The sequence below is a fragment of the Peromyscus californicus genome, unplaced genomic scaffold (assembly GCF_007827085.1).
Source record: "Peromyscus californicus insignis strain IS unplaced genomic scaffold, ASM782708v3 Scaffold_6__1_contigs__length_162567912, whole genome shotgun sequence".
NCBI classification, from domain to species: domain Eukaryota; kingdom Metazoa; phylum Chordata; class Mammalia; order Rodentia; family Cricetidae; genus Peromyscus; species Peromyscus californicus.
The window spans coordinates 6416416-6438548 of NW_026294584.1; the positions used below are offsets into that span (position 1 = coordinate 6416416).

General features: G+C 36.5%; 1 protein-coding gene across 3 annotated transcripts in view; it reads left to right on the top strand.

The window, feature by feature from the left end:
* Nucleotides 1-22133, top strand: part of Cd36 (CD36 molecule) — a 49992-nt gene that overhangs the window by 16197 nt on the left and 11662 nt on the right. For all 3 annotated transcript variants that reach the window (XM_052719886.1, XM_052719885.1, XM_052719883.1), the window contains exons 2-8: nt 4378-4467; nt 4950-5152; nt 12696-12856; nt 17151-17298; nt 17725-17904; nt 19120-19211; nt 21326-21372. In XM_052719886.1, coding sequence (XP_052575846.1) covers nt 5033-5152; nt 12696-12856; nt 17151-17298; nt 17725-17904; nt 19120-19211; nt 21326-21372 — 748 coding nt within the window. In that variant the 5' untranslated portion in view covers nt 4378-4467; nt 4950-5032. The remainder of the gene's footprint in view (nt 1-4377; nt 4468-4949; nt 5153-12695; nt 12857-17150; nt 17299-17724; nt 17905-19119; nt 19212-21325; nt 21373-22133) is intronic.

Consider the following 22133-nt stretch of genomic DNA (forward strand, 5'->3'; position numbering starts at 1 on the left):
ATCAAGTGAGTTCCAGGAATGGTGCAAAGCTACACAAAGAAACCCTGTCTCAAAAACAAAGAAACAAAAATATATCTATATTTTACCAGTGGCTTCTTTCACAGTCTCACTTCATTTCTAAGGTTAAAGGAGACAGACAGAGTCCAGGTCATTGCTAGGTCCATCCATTGCTAACAATGGATAGGGACTCAATTTACAGAAGTCATAAAAATTGATTCCCAGGCTTAGGAAAGCACTAGACGTTCTTGGATTTTGTTGCTCATTGAAGAACTCTTCCTGTTGTTAAGTTTAAGACAATATGTCTGAAGGAATCACTTGAAGCCTGTAGTACTCCCTGGTTATGCCTCTAAAAGACAGACTTACTTTTGCAGGTTTTGGGGTATCATGTGTAACACAATCTCTCTATTATTTACTTAAGATTATCACCAAGACCAGTTTTTTATTGTGATTTGATAAGTTTAATTAAGTGAAATGATTCATCAACATTACAAATGCTGGTTTGTTTGTTTACATATTTGCTGAGATGTTTGTCTGCATATATATGGACATATGAGAAAGACAAAAGATTCTGGTGACTTAAATGGGACAAGATTTTGGAGATCGCCTTATCAAGATATTCCTAAGTTTTCTGCAGAAGCCTTGAGTGCTCCAGTGGTGGTTTAGAGCCACTGTGAGGCAAAGCTGAAAGCAAGGCCATAGTTCTTCCTTTCTTCTACCAGTTAGTTCTTCTCTGAGCTTTTGTTTAATGCCAAAATACACGTGCAATTAACCTGAGAGTTAAAGATTGGCCTTAGGTCTTTTGTTGCAGCATGATCAAGTGTTATCAGACATCTGAACCCCTCTGTATTAGTCTGGATTGAATGTATGTGCTGTGTTTATAGAATCATGACTTTGTAAATGCTATTAGACATGGTGGAGGGTAAATGTGTGAAAAGGGCATAAGAAATTTTGAAAAACACTATACTCATACTCAACCTGCTATTCATTCAGTCACCACTCATGGTATTTTCATATCAGGTTATCATGGGTAGGTGCTGCTGTTTTCTTGGGTAGAAAAATTCTCCATGAAAAGACTGATGGTTTTTGCAGAGTTGTGTGGCCTTGTTTCCTACATTAAATAAACGGAAGGAGCTTTACATGTAGACTAGGAGTTTTAAACTGTCAGTAGATGATGAAAACAATAAAACCCTCTGTCCTGGTCTGATTCTGAAACATTTTCACATTTCGCTGTTCACATCTGAGAAAGTGTTACCTGTGGGCCAGGCCTTTTCTGGGTGGAGTTTCCGAGGGAACACAGCTTGAAGCACACATGGGAATAATTAGAGATTCTCAGGAGAATTTGCTCTACTGTTTGGCCTATTTGCCAGGGAGGATGCTTATAGTTCATCCTTCCTCAGGCTCTGCCCAGTCTCTCAGCTTCTACTAATTTCCCCCCATGTAGTGGAAGGGCCTTGTGTTTCAAAGTCCATGAGAGAAGCATTCTGTCAGTCTGACAACTGGAAGAGAAAAGGAAGACCGCTTCCCGTGTTTCTTTTAAAAACATTGAAAGCTATAGAATCCACTCATATGTCCGGGAAAAGGGATGTATGTATGTATTTTATTCACCAGATAGGACATAGCAGCTGATCTACCCTGGAATCAAGACAGGTATGTAACTCATACCATTTTAAAGCTTGCATGCCTCTCCTCTTTTAGATTAGTCCAAAGAGTTCTCTGCTCCTGGTTATTCTTTGACTTCTAAATTTCAGTATTTTAATCCATAAACAACTTATTGCAAATAATGTCTTCACTAAAGAATGAATTTTAGTAAAATTAATTTAAGATAAGAAATGAAATGACCTATGGTAAACTATAAGCAGCTGTGCTATTGAGAAAATGTGATTTCATGAGACCCAAACTTTGTATTCTTTAATAGCTAAATTCACAGAAAGTTGTTTAAAAAAAGTCTATGCTTTCCTCTGAAGATAAATATGGATGGCCAAGCTGATGACTAGAATGTGCTAACCTGAGCATTTATGTCCTCAGATCAATGAAACAGATTCTGTTTTATTTCATGTACCATGAGAAAAATATATGATTATACTATGAATTCATTACTCATAATGTCAAGGCACTAAGTGATAATTAGTGAACCCAAGGAACATGTATTTTTCCCATTTTTAGGGCAAATTCAGAACCGTTATTATGACACAATGCAATGATAATGAATCAATCACTAAAAATGTGAACCTGTGAACAAGCTAACCTCTTCCACTCTGTCAAATATCAGCACATGGTTGAAAGCATGTTAGATAAATACCTTAATATTTAACTATGATCCAACAAAATACATTTCTTTATACTTCTGTTTTCTAAGAAATCTGACTCAATGCCAGTGGGTTATGTGTACTTTCTCACTTCAGTTTGAAGCAGACAGAACTCACACCATACCCACATCTGTCTATTACCCAGTCTCCTGATGCAGAGGCCCTAAGGTTGATTTCTAGGCATTGCAGAGCAGGCTCTGTTTCTTGGATGCTACAAGAGATGCTATATCCTTTCTATCTTGTATAGAAATGCTTTCCTGTTGTGCATTAGGATACTTCAATAAGGAAGAATGATTCTGAAAATGTATATTCACAACTGTATTTAACATAGAATTGAACAAGGGGTGAATATGTGTACACCAAGTTCAGAAGCAATAACATTGAATTTTAAGGTCATTTTATACTCTATTTGTCAGAATTGGAAATGATTTTACTGAATAATTTCTAGCATTTATTTACTAAAGTGTGTGTGTGTGTGTGTGTGTGTGTGTGTGTGTGTGTGTGTGTGTGTGTGTAAAATTGCAGGGTTCAGTTCTCTGTTTCTGCCTTGCAGGTACCAAGGATTAGCTTGTAAGACTTGGCAGCTAGTGCACTTACACACTGAGCCATCTCCCTGCTCCTAATGAATAATTTAATGATGTTCATATGAGGCATTAAATAACTTTCCAAAAGCAGTAACTCACTATGTGTTTTTACTTAGATTTAATTTATACTTGCCAAACTTCTATAGCACACAGGATTTCCTGTCCCAGAGTTATGATCATGGGTCACACTGCTAGAGGTACACTTTCTTAAAGAAATTCTCTTAAACATTTCTAAGACGTGTTAGACAGATAGAGAGTCTGTCTGGAGCCAAGGTCTCTGGATTATCACACTGCCATGTGATCAGAGTCACTGTACCTTTCAGTCTCCCAGGCAACAGCTGGAGAAGAACCAGCAGTGGCTGAAGGAACACTTCTGCTACTCACATAGGAAAACGCTGCTTTCACTTCACATCTTACTTGAAATAGTAGAGAAGTCAAGATACAGAGAGAATGAATCTTTGCTTCGTTGTTACCTGGAAGGAGGGTGAAAGGTCGGGTGTTATTTCATCTGCAGCGTTGTCTTATCTTCACTGTGCCAGCTGGGTCCCTCTGCAGTGATTGCTGCCTCCTAGATAGGATTCTTGGTTTACAGCAGGCACTCCAGCATGGTGTAGTCTTCTTACAAGTTCTTCGGGGACTTGAAGAAAGATTGTGTGTCAAGAAAAGTCTCAGACTTTACAGTTTCCTGAAGTAGTGAGCTTGAATGTAAAGGGATGCGCAGGGTTACAGAAGGAGCGAAGCTATCATGAAGAATCTGTACCATTAGTGCTCCTTCATCTTTTGAAATATGTCTGTATACAAAGTGTGTCAGAATGCTCTCTGTGGGCCTCATCCTTTCTCAGTTCTGCTGATGTCTGTGGTCCTCTTGGCCATGGACATTTTAGTGTGAAACAAAATTGTTATGAGGTACAAACCACAGGAGACAGCCCACTAAGGAAGGTGAAAAATCAGCATCACGCTGTCGTTGAATCCCAGCCTCCTCTTCAAATATTGATAAGAAGTGACACGACTGAATTAATTTTATTGCAGGAGGATCCAGTGGTTCTATCTATTGTTTTCTTCCAATGTTACATAATAACCACATAAAATATGGTGTTGCAAATTAAGCTGACTACATGATGTACATATTAGCAATACTCTCTTATTTAAAATAATTGACAAGAATCCCTACATAGGAAAAAAATGAATGGTACTACAGTTGGTTATGTAAAAGAATCTTTAAGAATAACAACATGAAATTCTAATATTAAATCTATACACTTACAAAACACGTGTATTCATCAAGTTCCTTAACCTATATTCTATCAAAAAACATTAGTGATAAAATTATAGACCATACACACTTTTTAAAAGTCTTTTGAATGCTTTCATAAACAGAAACACCAGAAAAGAAATGGAATTTTCTAATATTTACAATTACATTAACAAAATATACTAGTATTAATTATTTGATAAGGGGTTGTTCCTCTGCTTTCTTGTTTTGACAGGTAGCCTACAAATGATTTGAAGTATTGATTCTTTCTGAGCCTCACCAGACTATTTCTTGCAAAACTCATTGCTGTTGGTTCGTGAGTAAGGTATGTTATCATTGCCATGGTGGCTTAGTGGACAGGGTATGCCAGCCCAGCCAGATTTGGTTTGCAGGAGAATCCTGGCAGAGTGCTTATGGTTCTGATTGGGTGGAGAGGTAGGGAGGGAGCGAGAGTATAAAGGAGTATCCCATGTATGGTAGGGAGTATGAGAATGAGAATGTGTATATATGGTTCTGCTTAGATAAGATTACAGTATGTTAATCACCCAAGGAGGAAAATTCAAAACAGAAGAATTAAAAAGGGGGAAAAAGCAGTCTCTTTGATATTTTCTGCTTCTGGTGGGTTTTTAGGAGCAAGAGGAGGGAGAAGGATGTAGAAAACCAGCTTGGTGAGCCAAACAAAAAATATTTGTTTATTGTTAGCTGGCAAAATTATCTGATTCAGTGACATGTTCTCTTTGTACTTTGATCTTTTTGTACTGATATTTAAGCTTCTGGTTTATGACCTCTTTCTAATGGTGGAATCAGGCCACGTAGGAAACACTGTAACCACACCTGGGAATTGGTGAGAAACAAGTGCTCCACCGTGATTCTTCTCCTGCACGAGGAAAATGGGCTGTGATCGGAACTGTGGGCTCATCGCTGGAGCTGTCATTGGTGCAGTCTTGGCTGTGTTTGGGGGTATTCTCATGCCCGTTGGAGACATGCTTATTGAGAAGACAATCAAAAAGGTACAAGCAACCAAGAAAACCTGTTGTGCATTTACTTATTCTCTCATGCCTCTTGTCATTGTTGTTCTGGATGCTTGTTTTATGCTACCTGGTAATTTTGTGCTTTGAATAGGAAGGTGATTGTGAATCACTGCAGCCCCACATGATGAAGTAAGCCTGTATGAAACATCACAGTATAATGCAGAAGAAACCCACAGATACCCTTATGAGTATGATGTGAATTGGACATGAATATGTTACTATTCTTAAATACATCAAATTTTGATAAAACTTCAGGTTATAGTCATGCAGTTTAGTTGAAATAATTGTCTTAATGTTTGGAGAGTACACTGGCATGCTTTTGAATAGAAATAGTGTATTTTATAAGGATATGTTTATAAAAGAAGTTGTATTTTCATTAACAATGAGAAAAAATGCATGTATCTATGCAGGCATACATGTTAAAAAGTGTTTATTATTGAATGAGGACCTCTGGAAAACCCCTGTTCTAAGTAGGTGAATAGTCATTACTATTATGTATTCAGTGTTTACTTACCTTGGGATTTTGTTCTGTCTAAATTTCAGGGAAAATGTTATATAGGACACATCTTGGCATACATTAATAAATTGAAACTTTAAATCAAATTGAAATGATTTAAGAAGATGGATATGCTCATAATCATCTCTCACCCTAGTTCATTTTAATCAACTTCACATTCAAAGAAATTTTAATGAAGTGATACATTGTGGGAAGCCTTATCTACTCTCCTAAAGGATAGCTGGAAAATTAAAATGGTATCAGCAGTTTGGAAAAAGAGGTCACAAATGAAATAAAGCTTTCCAGAACAATGTGAAGGGTGAGGAAAGAACTGTTGTGAACTTGAGGGTTCCTGCCCTGCCCGGAGGCACACATGTTCAGTTGAGAAGTTGTCAATTAACTGTGGCCAAGTGCCATAGTCAGGAGCACTGGCCTCAGCTCCCAGATTGGTTTTGATTCTAGCAACCTAGACAGATAGTAACTGTACGGCAGCAAAGAGATATGAGCAAATGTTATTTGCATTCGCAGGAAGGTTAGCTTAATGGAATTAACATAAAAATTAACTTCAAATATAGTTTTTCATGAATAGAAGTTACCACTTTGTGGTTTTATTTTCTTTTGTTACAAATGCTAAGTCTTTAAATTGAAAGATACTCTCACTAAACTATTTTACTGCCCTCTCACTATGTAGAGTATTGAAGGCGAGAATTCCTATACACACATGCACACACACTATGTTGCTCGACAATTATATAATCATCTCTTACATTACATTTCTCCAACTGTTTGCATTTAATGAAAATATATGTTATATTATGCAATACAAGTATGAAAATATACGTGCTATTTACATATTATATATACCTTTTTTAAATTGAAAAATAACCCCTTCAATGGACTAGCTGATTTTCCTTGGTAGTATTATTGATGTAGAATGACAGAGAAGGGTGTGGGCTGAGGAGGAGATGGACCTGCCACCGCTCCAGCCCTTTCCTGTCTTGTCACTTGTGATTTCCACCTGGATCATTGCGGAGCACTGTCTGTGTTAACGCATGGACTGGTCACAATCTTCCAGGATGTGGCATTATAGATTAACAAGAACCATGGCTGCATACTGATTAATTAATCTTTTCTTTATGTAACAAAATTAGTTCACATAAATGTTCTTGAGTGGTGTGTGAGTACTAACACCATTTTGTATAAAATATTTAATAATTTTCCCTGAGGTCATAATGAGAACTCATAAAAAGAGAATTTTATATAATCTGTAGAATGAATAATTGGGAACAAAATAAAATTTTTCTCGGTAAGTGTAAGAAATATCTAAGAAAATGTATATCTTGTAGAAAAAAATGGACAGACCTGTGAGAACATAGGATAAAGTTTTGTATACTATGAAAAATAAATGTTGTATAGGAAGAAAATATAGATTATTCATAAAAATTCAGGAAGACACAGTGAAATTTTGTTTTATTTTGAAGAATTGTATAATTTGAAAAGCTTATAAAGGATTGTGTTGAAAATTTCAAAGGGACTAACTAACAGTAAGGAAGAAGCTGTGGGACTAAGGTAAACGCAATGGAGAGGGAAAGGCTGGAGGTCTATGTGGAAGACGAGGTAGAAAGGTTGTAAAAAAAGGTCGGATATGACTCCAAGGAAACAGTGTCTTCAGACACAGCAGGGCATATGTGCAGAGAAACTCACAGAGAATGGGGCAGCATGCAAAGACTTACAAAAGATGAAACTAAACACAAACTACAGCCCAGAGAAAGAGGAGTGGACACAAAGTCCCTTCCCTAACTAAAAAGCTATTTACAATTGATATCTGCTGGGGAAGAAAATAAAAATCACTTTTCTCCAATGGAGTTTACTGAGTATTTAAACTACACACCAGGATAGGTCCCATGCCAAGAAGGTGTTGGCCACACAAAATGGGCTCCATGTTTCATTGTGCACTTTTTATTTGGCTTGATTTGATTTATGTTATTTTGTTTTGTCTTACAGATTTTATTTTGTTTCTTTGTTTTAATTTTCACTTGAGAGAGAGAGAGAGAGAATGAAGTTGGGTGGATAGGGTGGTGGATAGGATGGTAGGATCTGGGAGGAGGTGGAACTGGGGGAGATGAAAATGATCAAAATTTATTATATAATATTAAAAGGTAAAGAACTTAGGATTATTAGAATAATAAGAGAGGTAGGTATAAAACAATGTGTGCTTAGATTTGAGAAGTTTTAAACACTATGAAGAAGAATAACTAGTTGGTGACGTAAAAAAAAGTTTGTATATTGTCTTCAGTAAGATATAAGGAACACACATTTTAAGATCAATGCCATCAAATGACTAATGGTATTATTAAGATCTTCACATATAAAAATTAATTTAATTTTCATAAACAAATACGATATTATTCAATCCATTTTATATTGTTAAGACATTGAATCAGCATTCCATCTTAAGTAGCCAATAGGAAAAATTGGAGAATAAATGATGTAACCTTGAACACTATGATCCTAAAATGGATGTGGTTAGGAAGCAAAGACATGAAATCTGCAAAAGAATAAGCATTGTGGGAGAGAACCTTTACAGAAAAGAGTTTAAAATTACACTTATAAAAATGCCTTTGTTTACAGGCCCATTATATAGCAAAAGGACTAAAATGGTGAAGCTTTAGAAAAACTGATGGATTTCTGGTTGCATTAGTATTTTAGATAGAGGGACGAAATTAGAGGGAGAGGAATAAATGTGACATACCATAAGATGTCCAACTGGCTTGTTGATGCAAATACATACCCAAAGAAGTGAAAGACAGACACAGAAGTTTTGTAACTGGCTTGATGTGAACATCAGTCTATATTCAAAGGTCAGAGTTCAGATAGATTTAGTGATTGCTGGGAGGTTACAGATAAAACTAAACAAACACGCTGCCTTGTAGGGGTTGAGTGTCCAGAGGATCAGGATTGCATACTACAGAATTGTGCATAGTCACCGGCAAGGAGAAACAGAAAGGAAAAGAGGTAGGTTTTTATGAAGAAACAGGAAGAAAGAGTATAATTCCTTAGAGGTCAGGCAGAAAACAGATATAAAGGGAAGATGAAATGAAATGCTTCCTGGCTGATGAACACTAAATTGGTAGTGGTTAGGGATTGTTCAGATAGCTCAGTTAGTGATCTATTGGCCAGCAGACATGAGGATCTAAGCTCAGTGCCCAGTACCCATGTGAAATGCCTGCCACAGTAGCTTAGACTTGTAATCTCAGCCATGGAGGGACAGACAGATGTTTGGGGAGTTCTGACCAGTCAGCCTAACCTGAAGTCCAGGTCAATGAGTGATCTTGGCTCAAAAAGGACTGTAGAGTGAAGGGCTCCTGAAGAATGATAGTTGAGATTGATGTCAAGATACCACATGCACACTGTTCTGAAATGTGAGATACCTGTGTAATCTTTTACAAAATGAAATGGGGCAATATGGAACCAGAATCAAGAAAGAGGAAGCATAAAAGCGAAGATGGAGGGGAGAATGGATTCCACCTGAAGGTGAAGCAAGAGTTGATGCTGCACACCATGTGTGTCCGCATCTGGAGACAAAACACCCAACACCAGAATCTGTGTGGTTTATTTAAGGCAAAACGATTTTTTTCATATAAACATTCTACCCATCTCAATTTTAGTTATTTAAAGAAGCTGTTCAGCTGGGCTTCATCAGAGTAGGACAAATGATTAGCATGAATGATGCCTGGGCTCAATCCTGAGCACCAAAGAACAAAATGAAACTATATCGGTGAAATTATTAAGGCCACTCCACATAGTTAAAAGAGAGATTTATTTAATGGCGTAACTTACAAATGAAGGGATAGGTAGGTTGCAAGTTCTGGGAAAGATTTAAAGGGAGTGATAAAGATGCCTCTTTCAAGGCTGAGCCAGCACTGAGCATTTACTCATTCTCAGCACTTTCATCAGTTATGAGTCTCTGCAGTAACCACCACCCCCTGCAAATACAAGCTTCTCTGGACACAGTGCAGCATGATGCTTGCCTACGAGGATGGAGGTAAATATTAAGAAGGCAGTGGGAAAGGGCACAAGTCCATTCAGCAAAACAAAAACGATTGTTAGTGTCATGGACATTTGGCCAGATTTACTGTACCAAAAAAGAATTCCCTCCTGTACAGTGGAGTCTCAGATCTAGGCAGAATGAGGCTGGCCACTCCCTCCATAGTCATCATGCTTCCGAGCATACTGTCTCACTGAGAACCAGTACAGGTTCAAGGAAGTGTGGGGAGGAGACAAAAGTCTACGTTTGAAGGAAGGGTTTAATGCAGAAGAAATAAAAACAACAACTGATTAATAACAGGAAAAGAAGTGTCATGTAATATTGTGAGTTACTGTCATCTCACTGTATTAGACAGCTAAGACCTGAAGGAAGACTTGGAGCAGTGTGGGAAGGAAATGAAATCACAGTTTTCACTCTGACATGAGGGGTCTATTTCTAAAATACTAACAGTGAGCACTTGCTGAATGGTTTCTGTGTGTCCACATTGTTCAAACTCACATTTCATAGTTGTTATAATTCACGAGGTAAAGACAGACCATATTAAAATGTCATTGATATGTTTTGCCTATAATTGAGCTAAATTCATATGGCTCAAAATATCTAATCTTTACATTATGAGGAAACTAAGAAATAAATAAATTAAATAATCTGTCCAAATCACACAAATTCATAGTATCTAGTTTCTAGCATAGTATCTAGTTTCTCTGTGTACTAAATGTTCTATATGTGATACTGAGTTTTCATGCGGTCTATGGTGGATGAAGCAATTCTTTTAAAATTTTTGTACTTCCCCCTACTCCAATACAAAAAATATAAGGGTGACTTAATTATTACTAACCTTGGCAGTTATGTGAATGAGACACATACATACTTGGTTTTGCTATTACATTAAAAGAGTATTCACCTACATAGCTGTCAAAGTTAGTGTGCACATCTCAGTCATTGAGTGATGACTCTCTTTCTACCCCACCTTAACAGTCTAGTGGCTTTTCTGTTCAAAGAACAAAGCAATATGTATGGTCAGAAACCATTTCTAATTCCATAAGAATATAGTGACTTATTTTCAATGAGGACTGAAATGAATTTGTACTTTAAGAGATACCAGATAAATAATAGCTATTATGTTGGGCCTTATGATTTTTATGACTGTAGATGCTTATGTGTGGGGTGGGGGAGGGGAGGGGTCTTTTCTCTTCATAGTGTTTTGACATTCTAAGTCAAAACAGATTTCAACTTTAACATTCACAAACACCTTTATCTTAAGAAAAGTGAATATTCTCAGTTTTGTAATTTCCCCCTAATACTGGTCTAGTGTGGAAATAAACATCTTGGCAGCATATCTTTTTTTAAGGATACTTTAAAAAGCAATAGAAATCTGAACAACATATGAGCAGCTCTTGTTCCCGTGTACATGGGTTACACCACTACAGAATTTTCAAACACACCCTAGCCTTCTGCCTCCTCTTCTCTAAGGACTTCCATTATCCTCTGCATTAGGCAATCTAGTTCCCAAAGACATGAAACTTTATGAGAAGCTGACCAGGGTGTGTGTGAGACGGGGAAATTCAGCAGCAGTGTGAAGCAACAGAGGACTGGTGTAAGGGTCACTGACGCAGATTGCCTCAACCACTCTGATACTATTTGTCTGGGCTGCACTTGCAACAGACACCTGCTTTCTTAGAGACCGTGTGCTCGACCTCAAAAAGTGCTCCTGCTTCCTACCCTTTCCTGAGCCTGTCATTCAGTGAATTGATATTTCCAGGTGAGGAAGAGAAAAGTGGGTTATGTTGTTCCTGTGCTCATTGACTCCATTAGGCTAAATTTCTGCGAAAAATGTTTCTTCCTCTTCCCCTTAAACACTCTTGTACCTGGGCGTTCTTCCCAAATCACTTAATTGGAAGTTCTACCAGCTAGCTACAACAACCTCTTTTTGTTTGCACTAGTTACTATGACTTCACAGACTTCCTGTTCAGAGAGTGAAAGCCCTGGAAAGCAGCGGCCAAGCATCTATGGTAACTCTCTTACCTTGCAGACAATGAAATGGACCCTAAGGGGTTTTGTGGCTTTCCACTTGGTCCCAAAGCTCCTAAACAGGAGGCAGTTCCTAAGGGGTGTCTCAGTTCTGTTGCTGTATTCTTTCTTCTTGTGTTTTTTCAATGCAACTGGTATACATGATTTCTAATGTGTATAATGCCACACACAGACACAGACAGACAGACAGACAGACAGACACACACACACACACACACACACACACACACACACACACACACACACACACACATATACACATACATCATACTCCTTCTTAATTTTGCTATTTTGTTTAAATTAGTTCTCCAATGACAAATTAAGCAGTTGTAATTTTTGGAAACATAGAGTCAGATATTCTTGAAAACATACTATGATTTACAGAGGTCATGTTGAATGGGATTCCAAGAGGAAAATTCATACTTATGTAATTTATCCATAAGCATGTGTGGCCTTCATTTACTAAAGATTAGTCATAATCCCTTGAATTGCCTAGCTTTGGAAGAAAAAGTTTCTGTTGTTGCTGCTGTTCAAAGTTCCCAATAGTACTCAAGTTTTCTCTCCACTTTTTTCTTTTGCCTAACCAACACAGCTTCTCAGAAGGAAGAGATTACACCTGGCAACAACATCTTTTGTGTGATAACTTTTAGAGCTAGCTTAACTCACTGTTTTGTTGCCTAAGGGACTGTTGCCACAGGTTTACTTCAAAGCTTCCTTTAAAAAGCAGCAAGGATGGCTTCAGCATTCAGCACTGGCTCTCTTCACAAACTAACCACCCACGAGAGGGTGCTGTATGGGGGGGGGGACAACACTCCTGCTTCAAGTGTGTGACAAAGTTACGCCAGTTCCCACAAGTTGTTCCCTTTAGTCTTCTAAATCTAACAAGGTCTTGGAAGTGTCCATGTTCATTGTAAAGAAACAATCCAAACTTGTTTTATTCTCCACAGGAAGTTGTCCTTGAAGAAGGAACAATTGCTTTCAAAAACTGGGTTAAAACAGGCACCAATGTGTACAGACAGTTTTGGATCTTTGATGTGCAAAACCCAGATGAAGTGGCACTGAACAGCAGCAAAATCAAAGTTAAACAGAGAGGCCCTTACACATACAGGTGAGCGAGTTCTTGAGAATGAGTAGTGTCTCACCTCATTTCCAAGAAGTTTTCTTCCAAAGAGTTCCATTGTATTGAAATGCACTGATTTTCTTGCCATCAATTTACATTTTTCCGTACCTGCAGAGAATCTTAATCTATAGATTTAATAACTCTTCATATTGTTATACATACATGATTTTCAAATGTTATCACATACTGTGTAGAAAAGAAGTATAGAATGTATTATCAATATAAAGCTAACAAATAACTCCCCTACTCAACAACTTCTGTCATGTCCCTAACTCCACAGTGGGTATGCTGAGAGTTTTAAGTATACATGATTAACATCTTAAAATGAAACAGAAATCTTATATCTGTGATTATCAGTGTGTGGCTTCTGGGCCAGGAAGAATAGTAAAAAAAACCTACAACCTCTATGCCAAGTGGGCCAAAGACTCTACCTGTATATTTTAAACTCCTCTGTGTGATTCAGATACATAGTCCATTTTGAGAACCACAAAGCTAAAATGATTTTTTTGTAATGGCAGTTCCTGTTAAAGTTCTGAGGTCATCTAGGTGTTGAGATTTACATAGAAATTTAAACATATTTTCTCATTATGCTATACTTTTAAGTGCTCCAATAGTTTATTTAATACAGTTAGGAATAGAATCTTAAATGAATGCATCTAAGAGAAATAATCAGAACCTTTCATTGTATGAAGAAGAAGAAAGCAAAAACAAAAATAGACCATCAAATAGGAAGACACTCGTCCACATTCACACAGTGATAGGGTCTGGTAGTCATATTTCTGCAAACACTTCTATTTAAATTGTAGATCGTCTTCTTTTCAACTCTCACAGCAGTCAAAGGTACTGAAAACAAACGGTGAATTAGGAAGAACTTTATTTTTTTTATTTTTTATTTTTATTTTTGTTTTTTTCAAGACAGGGTTTCTCTGTGTAGTTTTGGTGCCTGTCCTGGATCTCGCTCTGTAGACCAGACAAGAACTTTATTTTCTGATGAAAACAGAGTCAAGTCTTTTGTATCATTCTTTATGCACCTATATGATTTTCTCTCAAGATGAAATACAACTACTTATGCAACGTGATTAATTTATATCACAGATTAATATATTCCTAATTATCTTCATAATCCACAGTTGTAGTTCTGAAGCATTTTGAACATTATATGATTGTTCACTTTTTTATCCTCTATAAAGCACTGGACTAACATTTGACACTCCAAATTATGAAGAAATAGCAATAGCTGCTGTAAAGGTCATACCTGCTATGTCAATAAACAATTTATGGTTTATCATATATTTTTTTTCGAGACAGGGTTTCTCTGTGTAGCTTTGTGCCTTTCCTGGAACTCACCTGGTAGCCCAGGCTGGCCTCGAACTCACAGAGATCTGCCTGGCTCTGCCTCCCGAGTGCTGGGATTAAAGACGTGCGCCACCACTGCCCGGCGGTTTATCATATTTTAATAGTCTTCTCTTTAGTGAAAATTATGCTAATGATTCACAATTTTGCCAAAGAAGACTGTTTTTATAACTGCAAGAAAAATACTTTTTCATGATATTATAGTACTTATTATCAAAGTATTTTGTGAATATCTTATTTCTAAGAAATATGATAGTATAGTCTGTATCTATGAAATTGTATCCATTATAAGACATAAGAAATAAAGTCTAAAATACATGCCTAAAAGTATAGCATGAATAAAATGACCAAGTATGAAAAGAAAGGAATAGCTATTACAATTTAAGACCCTTTCACATCTTTTGCTGTTGTTGTTGTTTAGGGATAATATTTCTCTGCTTTTGGGGTTTTGTTTTATTTTTTATTTGTTTAGCAATAATGATTTTCACCTTTAAGGATTTTGTGGAAATGTAAACATAGCAATTAAGCCTAGTTATATTCTCCTATGAAGCATATATATATATATGATTCATTCCTACAACCTATAACATATCTCCATGTAGAACTAAAAGGGGATAAATTAGATGCATCTTTTTTGCTTGTCAAAGCAACGGAGAAAGATGGGAAGAAGTAGGGTTTCCAGGTACACTTTACAGACAGCTAGCTCTCCTTTGTATGGCAATTCCAGCTGCCCTTGCTGAAGTGTCAGTCATCTTGCCTTGTGGCATCACCAAACTAGAATTTCTTTAGCTTGCCTGGAAGCCAGAAATAAATGGAGGACAATCTACTCCCTTTAAAAAGTGATACTACTTTGAAGGTTTTCTGTATGTTAGGTGAAAGCATGCCTAGCCATGACGATGCTCTGACTCTATTTTAAATCGAAGCTGTAGAAAAGTATGCCTCCTGAAACAGAACTGCTGGTTGATTGGCCTACAGCTGCTAGAATGATGTTGATGAAGCATTGATGGGCAATATGATACACGGTCAAAGCATAAAATTTCCTGCTTTAAGATCATAGTTATATCCCAACCTACAGTGACTCTGATTACTATAGTCCCTTTGGATATTTTAAATTATAAAATTTATCTTAGCTTTGGCAAGAATACTAATGAAGGCATCAAGTATACATCTGTGATAACTTACTTCCCTTGGTCTTATTAATCGATACATCACAAGGCTTCCTTTTTTTATTTTAAAAGGTGAGTGATTATGTTCTTTCAAAAGAACTTTCCTAAGGAGACCACATTTTACTGATTTTTCTCTTACTGGGTGCCATCTACTGGTTTGAGGTTGTAAGTGCCATTTAAGGGAAAAATGGATCCAAATAATTTAGATTTTATTTCACTTAGTCCTAACTGCATCAAAGTTTCTGAAAATGCTGTAACCCTACTTGACTCGTTATTAATAGGTACCTTAATTTAAAAACAGTTATTTTATGAGAAAGGCATTAATAGGAATTTAGTGCTTTGGGTTATTTCAGATTTTTTCAGGTTGCTTATTTATCTCACTCAATAAAGAAGAAATAATAAAGCTTTGTGCAGCATCTATTAAAATAGCGTTCCTATTTTTATCTAAAACATGTTTTGAAGTGATATAGCCACTAACTAGTTTATTAGTGGAGAAGTGAGATTCAGGTGTGATGCTCTACATTCGTAATTAGAGCATTTGGGCAGTTGGCACATAGCAAATTTGTGACCAACCTGGCCTGTATAGTTCAAGCCCAGTCTGAGCTAAAACATGCCAAGAAATAAGAAAATACTGAAAATACCCAAAACTCATCATGTGTATGGGGACCTCATAATCTGTATTCCACAGGAGTTCACATTTCATATCAAACTTGTAGGCCCATGCTTTTTTCAGTCTATACATTAGTTATTCATCTCATATAGTTGACATCCAGGTATAGAAGAGTGTACTGAGTGATATCTACCCCCTTTCCTTTTTTTTTTTTTTTGTTTGTTTGTTTGTTTGTTTTTCAAGACAGGGTTTCTCTGTGTAGCTTTGTGCCTTTCCTGGAACTCACTCTGTAGCCCAGGCTGGCCTCGAACTCACAGAGATCCGCCTGCCTCTGCCTCCCGAGTGCTGGGATTAAAGGCGTGTGCCACCACCGCCCGGCATACCTCATTTCATTTCAACGGATAATTTGTACAAACAAGCTGTTTTTCTACAAAACGATCATCTTTTAACACAGTCGTGAAAAGTATTGCAAGTGTTGAGCCAAGAGATTAGATTAGAAGTAAGAACTCAGACAAAATGAAGGAATGGAGTTAGCTCTGGACCCCTTTAAATGGGAAATGAGTCTCTGTTGCTTAGTGTTGGTTTCATTAGCAAACTTACAGCAGAGATGCTGACTAGACTACACACTTGTAGAGGTCTTTCTACTATGAAAAATATACTCTCTGATCCTCCTTACCTTCAAGATAAAAGACCATTTTTAATTATATAGCCCTTTTGTGTTTAAAATCTCTCTTTGTGCCTTTTATTCCCACCAACTGTTTTCCTATCACTCCATAATTAAACACTCAAACACTTGTATTTCTCAAACCACATCATCATAATCTTCTTTAGTATTTTATACTTGCTACTTTTTGTCTTTTACTTGGACCATCACATGGAATTGCTAGGGAAGTGAGTCTTCAACCCATTCCACTTGGACGCCCAAGCCCTGCATCTAATTATCTCATTTAGTCCTAGTCTGCCTTCTTCTTCCCAGGCTTAAGACCCTTTCTGATTAGGCTGCCAGAGCTGTAGCAGTAATTCTGTGAGTTAGTGTAAACTAACTTGTTCAGAGTTAAAATAGTATTTGTTGGATGAATGGAGACATTTGATATCTAGTGGTTACACAAGACATTATCTTTTCCCTCATTTTGTTGGCTTCTCTTTGTTTTAGAGTTCGTTATCTAGCCAAGGAGAATGTAACTCAGGACCCTGAGGACCACACCGTCTCTTTTGTACAGCCCAATGGAGCAATCTTTGAGCCTTCACTGTCTGTTGGAACTGAGAATGACACCTTCACTGTTCTCAATCTGGCTGTGGCAGTGAGTGGATAACAGCTACTGTGTGGAACAGTTCAGAGCCTGTCCCAATTAATCTCATAATTGCCCTCACCATTTGGCTTTAGTTATTTTTACCACTATAAAAAAAAACATGTATTTATGTTATTTTGTCATCTAGAAACATGGCACAATAATGATAATCATTTGACTTAAGTATTGTTTAAAAATAGCTCTTCAACTCAAATGTCTTCTTGTGGCTAGAAATGCTTGTGGCTAGAAAATGTAATTGTGAAGGGATTAGGAAAAAATGACACAAACTGTAATTTTAGTCTAGACAGAATTTGGCAGATTTTGAAGGTTTAGTTTGATTTTAATTAAATTCAATTTTTCTCTTTAATCCAATTTAAGAAATGGGATATATTGATTTCTCAGATAGTGGTGTTTTGTTTTGTTTTTGTTTTTTTGTAGGCTGCACCACATATATACACAAACTCATTTGTTCAATCTGTGCTCAATTCACTTATCAAAAAGTCCAAGTCTTCTATGTTCCAAAGAAGAACTTTGAAAGAATTGTTATGGGGTTACAAGGATCCATTCTTGAGTTTGGTCCCATATCCTATTTCTACCACAGTTGGTGTGTTTTATCCTGTAAGTACCAAATATAAATGACTACACTGCTGTATTTTAATTATGTAAATAAAATGTCATTGGGAAAAAATTTATAGTTTTCCATATTAGCCTCATTAGTTAATCTGAGGATATATAATTCATTATTTTTAAAGTCTGAATCTTACATATTAGTGAAAAAATTAATGAGTTTGACTAAACTCATCTTAATTTAAAAGCTAATCAAATTTTGGTTCTTATAGACAATTGAAAATTCATTTGTAAATCTGTAAATCTTTTCACACTGTATTTAATTTTGATTTTTTGTTCTAATGAATCAAGGTTAATATTATATTTTTGTATAAAAAATCAAACATATTGATCATCTCCTTCCTCATCTCCTAGGCCTTTAAATTTTAAAGTATCAATTAAAAAGCTGCTGTGAATTTCTTCTTGAGATATTCAGCAAGCTTCACTTACTGAGGCTTACAACTCGATTTCACAGAATGGTGGTTCGATGATTACGAAGGTGTAGATTTCCTGCTCTATGTGGTTACAGCTCTAAGTTCTGAGTTACAAATGAAATGAGGTGGCCAAACCAAATCTCTGCTTTGACTGTTATATCATTGGACACTGTATAGGAATATTACCTATGCTTTCCAGTTCCTTATTGCTAGTGTTTCAGATTATACAGTTATACATTAGTTAAATATTAATTGGGAAGCCTGAAGGAATTAGAGTCAATTATTATTTGAACCAAATTATCACAACTCTTTCTTTGGCTAACAGAATTTTTAATTTTGTTTGTATAATCTTTTTCATTTTAGTAACTTCTATTAAGAATTTAAAAATTTAGAATACCTTTGGAAATCTGTTGTCATTCTCGTAAGTTTAGATCAGTGTGTCCTCACCTGATCTAAATAGGAACAGTGAAGAACATTGCCTCTGGTTAATTCCTAGCAGTATTGGAGCTGGTACCCATCAGCCTCTGTTAGTTATTTTCTTATATTTATTATAATAAATAAATATAGTAAATATATATAATAAATAATTACATTCATTATATTTATTATATTTTATCTCAGCATCTAGCAGTTATTTCTAGGCAACTTTTATATTCTACCATATAAGTATTTAATGATAGAAAATGATTGTGAATGGCTCCTATTTGAAAAATGTGAAAGAAAGTTAGTTGCACATGCTATGACACAGTGAATAAGGCTTGATCTTTGAGTAATTTTTGTTTATATTTTTCAGTATAATAATACTGTAGATGGAGTTTATAAAGTTTTCAATGGAAAGGATAACATAAGCAATGTTGCCATAATTGAGTCCTATAAAGGAAAAAGGTCAGTAACTCTGTGGTTTTGGTGTGTGTATGTGGGGGGGGGGGGGACGAGTAGGCTATTCTACAATACTATTAGTATTATTTTACTATTACTGCTAAGGCACGTGTACCAGTCTATAAAACACACATGGCTACAGAGCATCCTTGGCAATGGCTGTTTTTCCAGGCATTAAACCCTTCTTCATGCCACTTTCTTGTTCATACCAATCTGATTGACATTCAGCAGCACAAACACATGAAAGGTTTGCCTTTATTCATTCCCTCTCTTAGTCAAAGAAATAGTGTTAATTTTTATCTTATTAGCATATCTAACATTACAGTGAATCCATACAATTAAGATATAACAAATTAAAATATCAGTATGATCTATGAAGTAGGCAAATAGATCTTGCTGTGCCTTTTAAAATGAGCATATGAAATAAAATTTGTACATTGTAGTGATATGTTCTGAATGAGTCCAAACAGGAAAATGTTTAATGAATCGAAGCACTTTTACAATTTCCCTGCCATGCCAATCTTTTTTCTACTAATGGAAAATGGAATTAGCATTTCAAAGACAGTAATAAATTTACACAATGCACGATGTATCTATCACCTTTGGAAAAGCAAAAGAACAGAAGAGTGTTGCTAGAGTTTTCCTGCCTGGCCCACAGTCAGGACAAATCTCTCTCACCCGCCAGTCCCAAGCCGCTTAAACCCGATCAAATAAACACAGAGACTTATATTGGTTTCAAACTGTATGGCCGTGGCAGGCTTCTTGCTAACTGTTCTTACAGCTTAAATTAATCCATTTCTATTAATCTATACCTTGTCACGTGGCTTGTGGCTTACCAGTACTTTACATCTTCCTTGTCCTGATGGCGGCTGGCAGTGTCTCCCTCTCCAGCTTCCTGTTCTCTCAATTTTCCTCTCTGTTAGTCCCGCCTATACTTCCTGCCTGGCCACTGCCAATCAGTGATTTATTCATTGACCAATCAGCAACACATTTGACATACAGACCATCCCACAGCAGAAGAGGTTCATGAAGCCATACTTTTCTTCTCACAGTTCCTCACAGTTCATCTGAGAGATTCCTAATTATTTATACCTGTAAAATATAGAGAAGCCAAATAAGTACCAGGAGGGAAAAAAAGCCTTCTTATTTTTTTCTATTCATTTCATATTTCTTGAAAAACACTAGAGGTAGCAGAATTAAAAGTGTAAGTGATTTTCTTAACCTTCATAACTACTACTTACATAGTTCTAACATACAATGAGTAAATGTTCACTGTTGTACAATTTTGCTTCTAAACATGAAAGTTGTTCACATTCACATGCTTTTATAGAGAAATCTAGTGGAGAAAAGTAATTCTATGTGTTTATTTCTGAGGATATCATATCAAAACTTGCATATTGAGCACTGCACATGTTTCTGGAGTTTTAGATTGTAGAGTGGTATTGAAAGGGAATGTCAATCACTGAGTGGGTTAGACTTGAACATGGTTGACCCATGAGTTTATCATAGTATGCAATTGATTTAACTCTGTGTGCTCAGGAGCTTCTTCAAGACTTTTATTCTATCAGTATGAACACTGAACAAACTACCACAAAATTCATTTCTGTCAAGGAAACCAATTCCTGAGTAGACAACTACATTTTCTTCCAGAGTTCTGTCTATCTGAGTGGTTACTAATGAACTTGGCACTTAGCGGCTTGTGGTTTATGATCTGTCCTGTTAAGGCTTCCAGTACTTCATTTATTGCAATAAGATTAGAGGATTAAACAATCATGGATTGAAGGATGTGGAATATTTCTTAAATTCTAGCTGTCATCACCTGTATTTTTCTTTTTTTTTTTTTTTTTTTTTTTTTTTGGTTTTTCGAGACAGGGTTTCTCTGTGTAGCTTTGCGCCTTTCCTGGAACTCGCTTTGGAGACCAGGCTGGCCTCGAACTCACAGAGATCCGCCTGGCTCTGCCTCCCGAGTGCTGGGATTAAAGGCGTGCGCCACCACCGCCCGGCGTATTTTTCATTATGTTGATAAAAGCAGTGTTTCAAAATTGAAAGAACAATGTGAATATTATGGGAAATATTCTTGAAACAGAGTATTTGTTCATCTTATTTCTTTTATTCCTTAGGAATTTGTCCTACTGGCCAAGTTATTGCGACATGATTAATGGCACAGGTAAGAATCTTTGTTGTAATAACCACAATGAGAATATCTCACCTTCTCCCACAAGTCTACTTCCCTCCCAGCCAAAGGGATTCTGAAGGTTGAGGGGCAGTGCTAACCAGTCAGCATAATTGGAAGGATTTGTTTACAGGTAGGTTCAGGAAGGGGCTATCTCCTTAAGGTGGCAGGACTTTTTGAATTAACCACAGAAGATCAGCCTTGTTGCATTGCTAGAAAAGTTCTGCTTTATAAAAAATATCTCACTCAGTGAGTGGCATCCAACAAGAGCTTAAAAACAAATAGGAGTAATTACTAGTCAGTTCTCCTCAATATTAGACTTATAACTTACATGTGAAGAGGTACAATTTCAAAAAGGAAAACATATCCCCAAGTGAAATGCAGAGCTGAGATGGATGCAGCAAGATTGTAGAACAAAAACAACCTATTTCGCACAAGTTGCTCAGAAGGGGTGAAAAGGAAAAATAAAACAAGGTTAGATGTCTACTATCAGTGAAGAATGTGTGCTAAAGTGTGTTCTCTAAATTAGAAACAGCTCAAATCTTTGATTTGGGATATAGTTAGGTTGTGCTTATAATTGTCCTTAAAGAAAAGCACAGTGTGCGTGCACAGTCCATCAATGTAAGAACTATGATTGTATAACACAATGCTAATCAAATATTAGGAAGTAATTTAAGTCAAAGATAAGCTTTTACTTACTAAGAAGTACATGAATAATGTTTACAAAGTAGGTGAGGGAACTACTTTTTCAATAG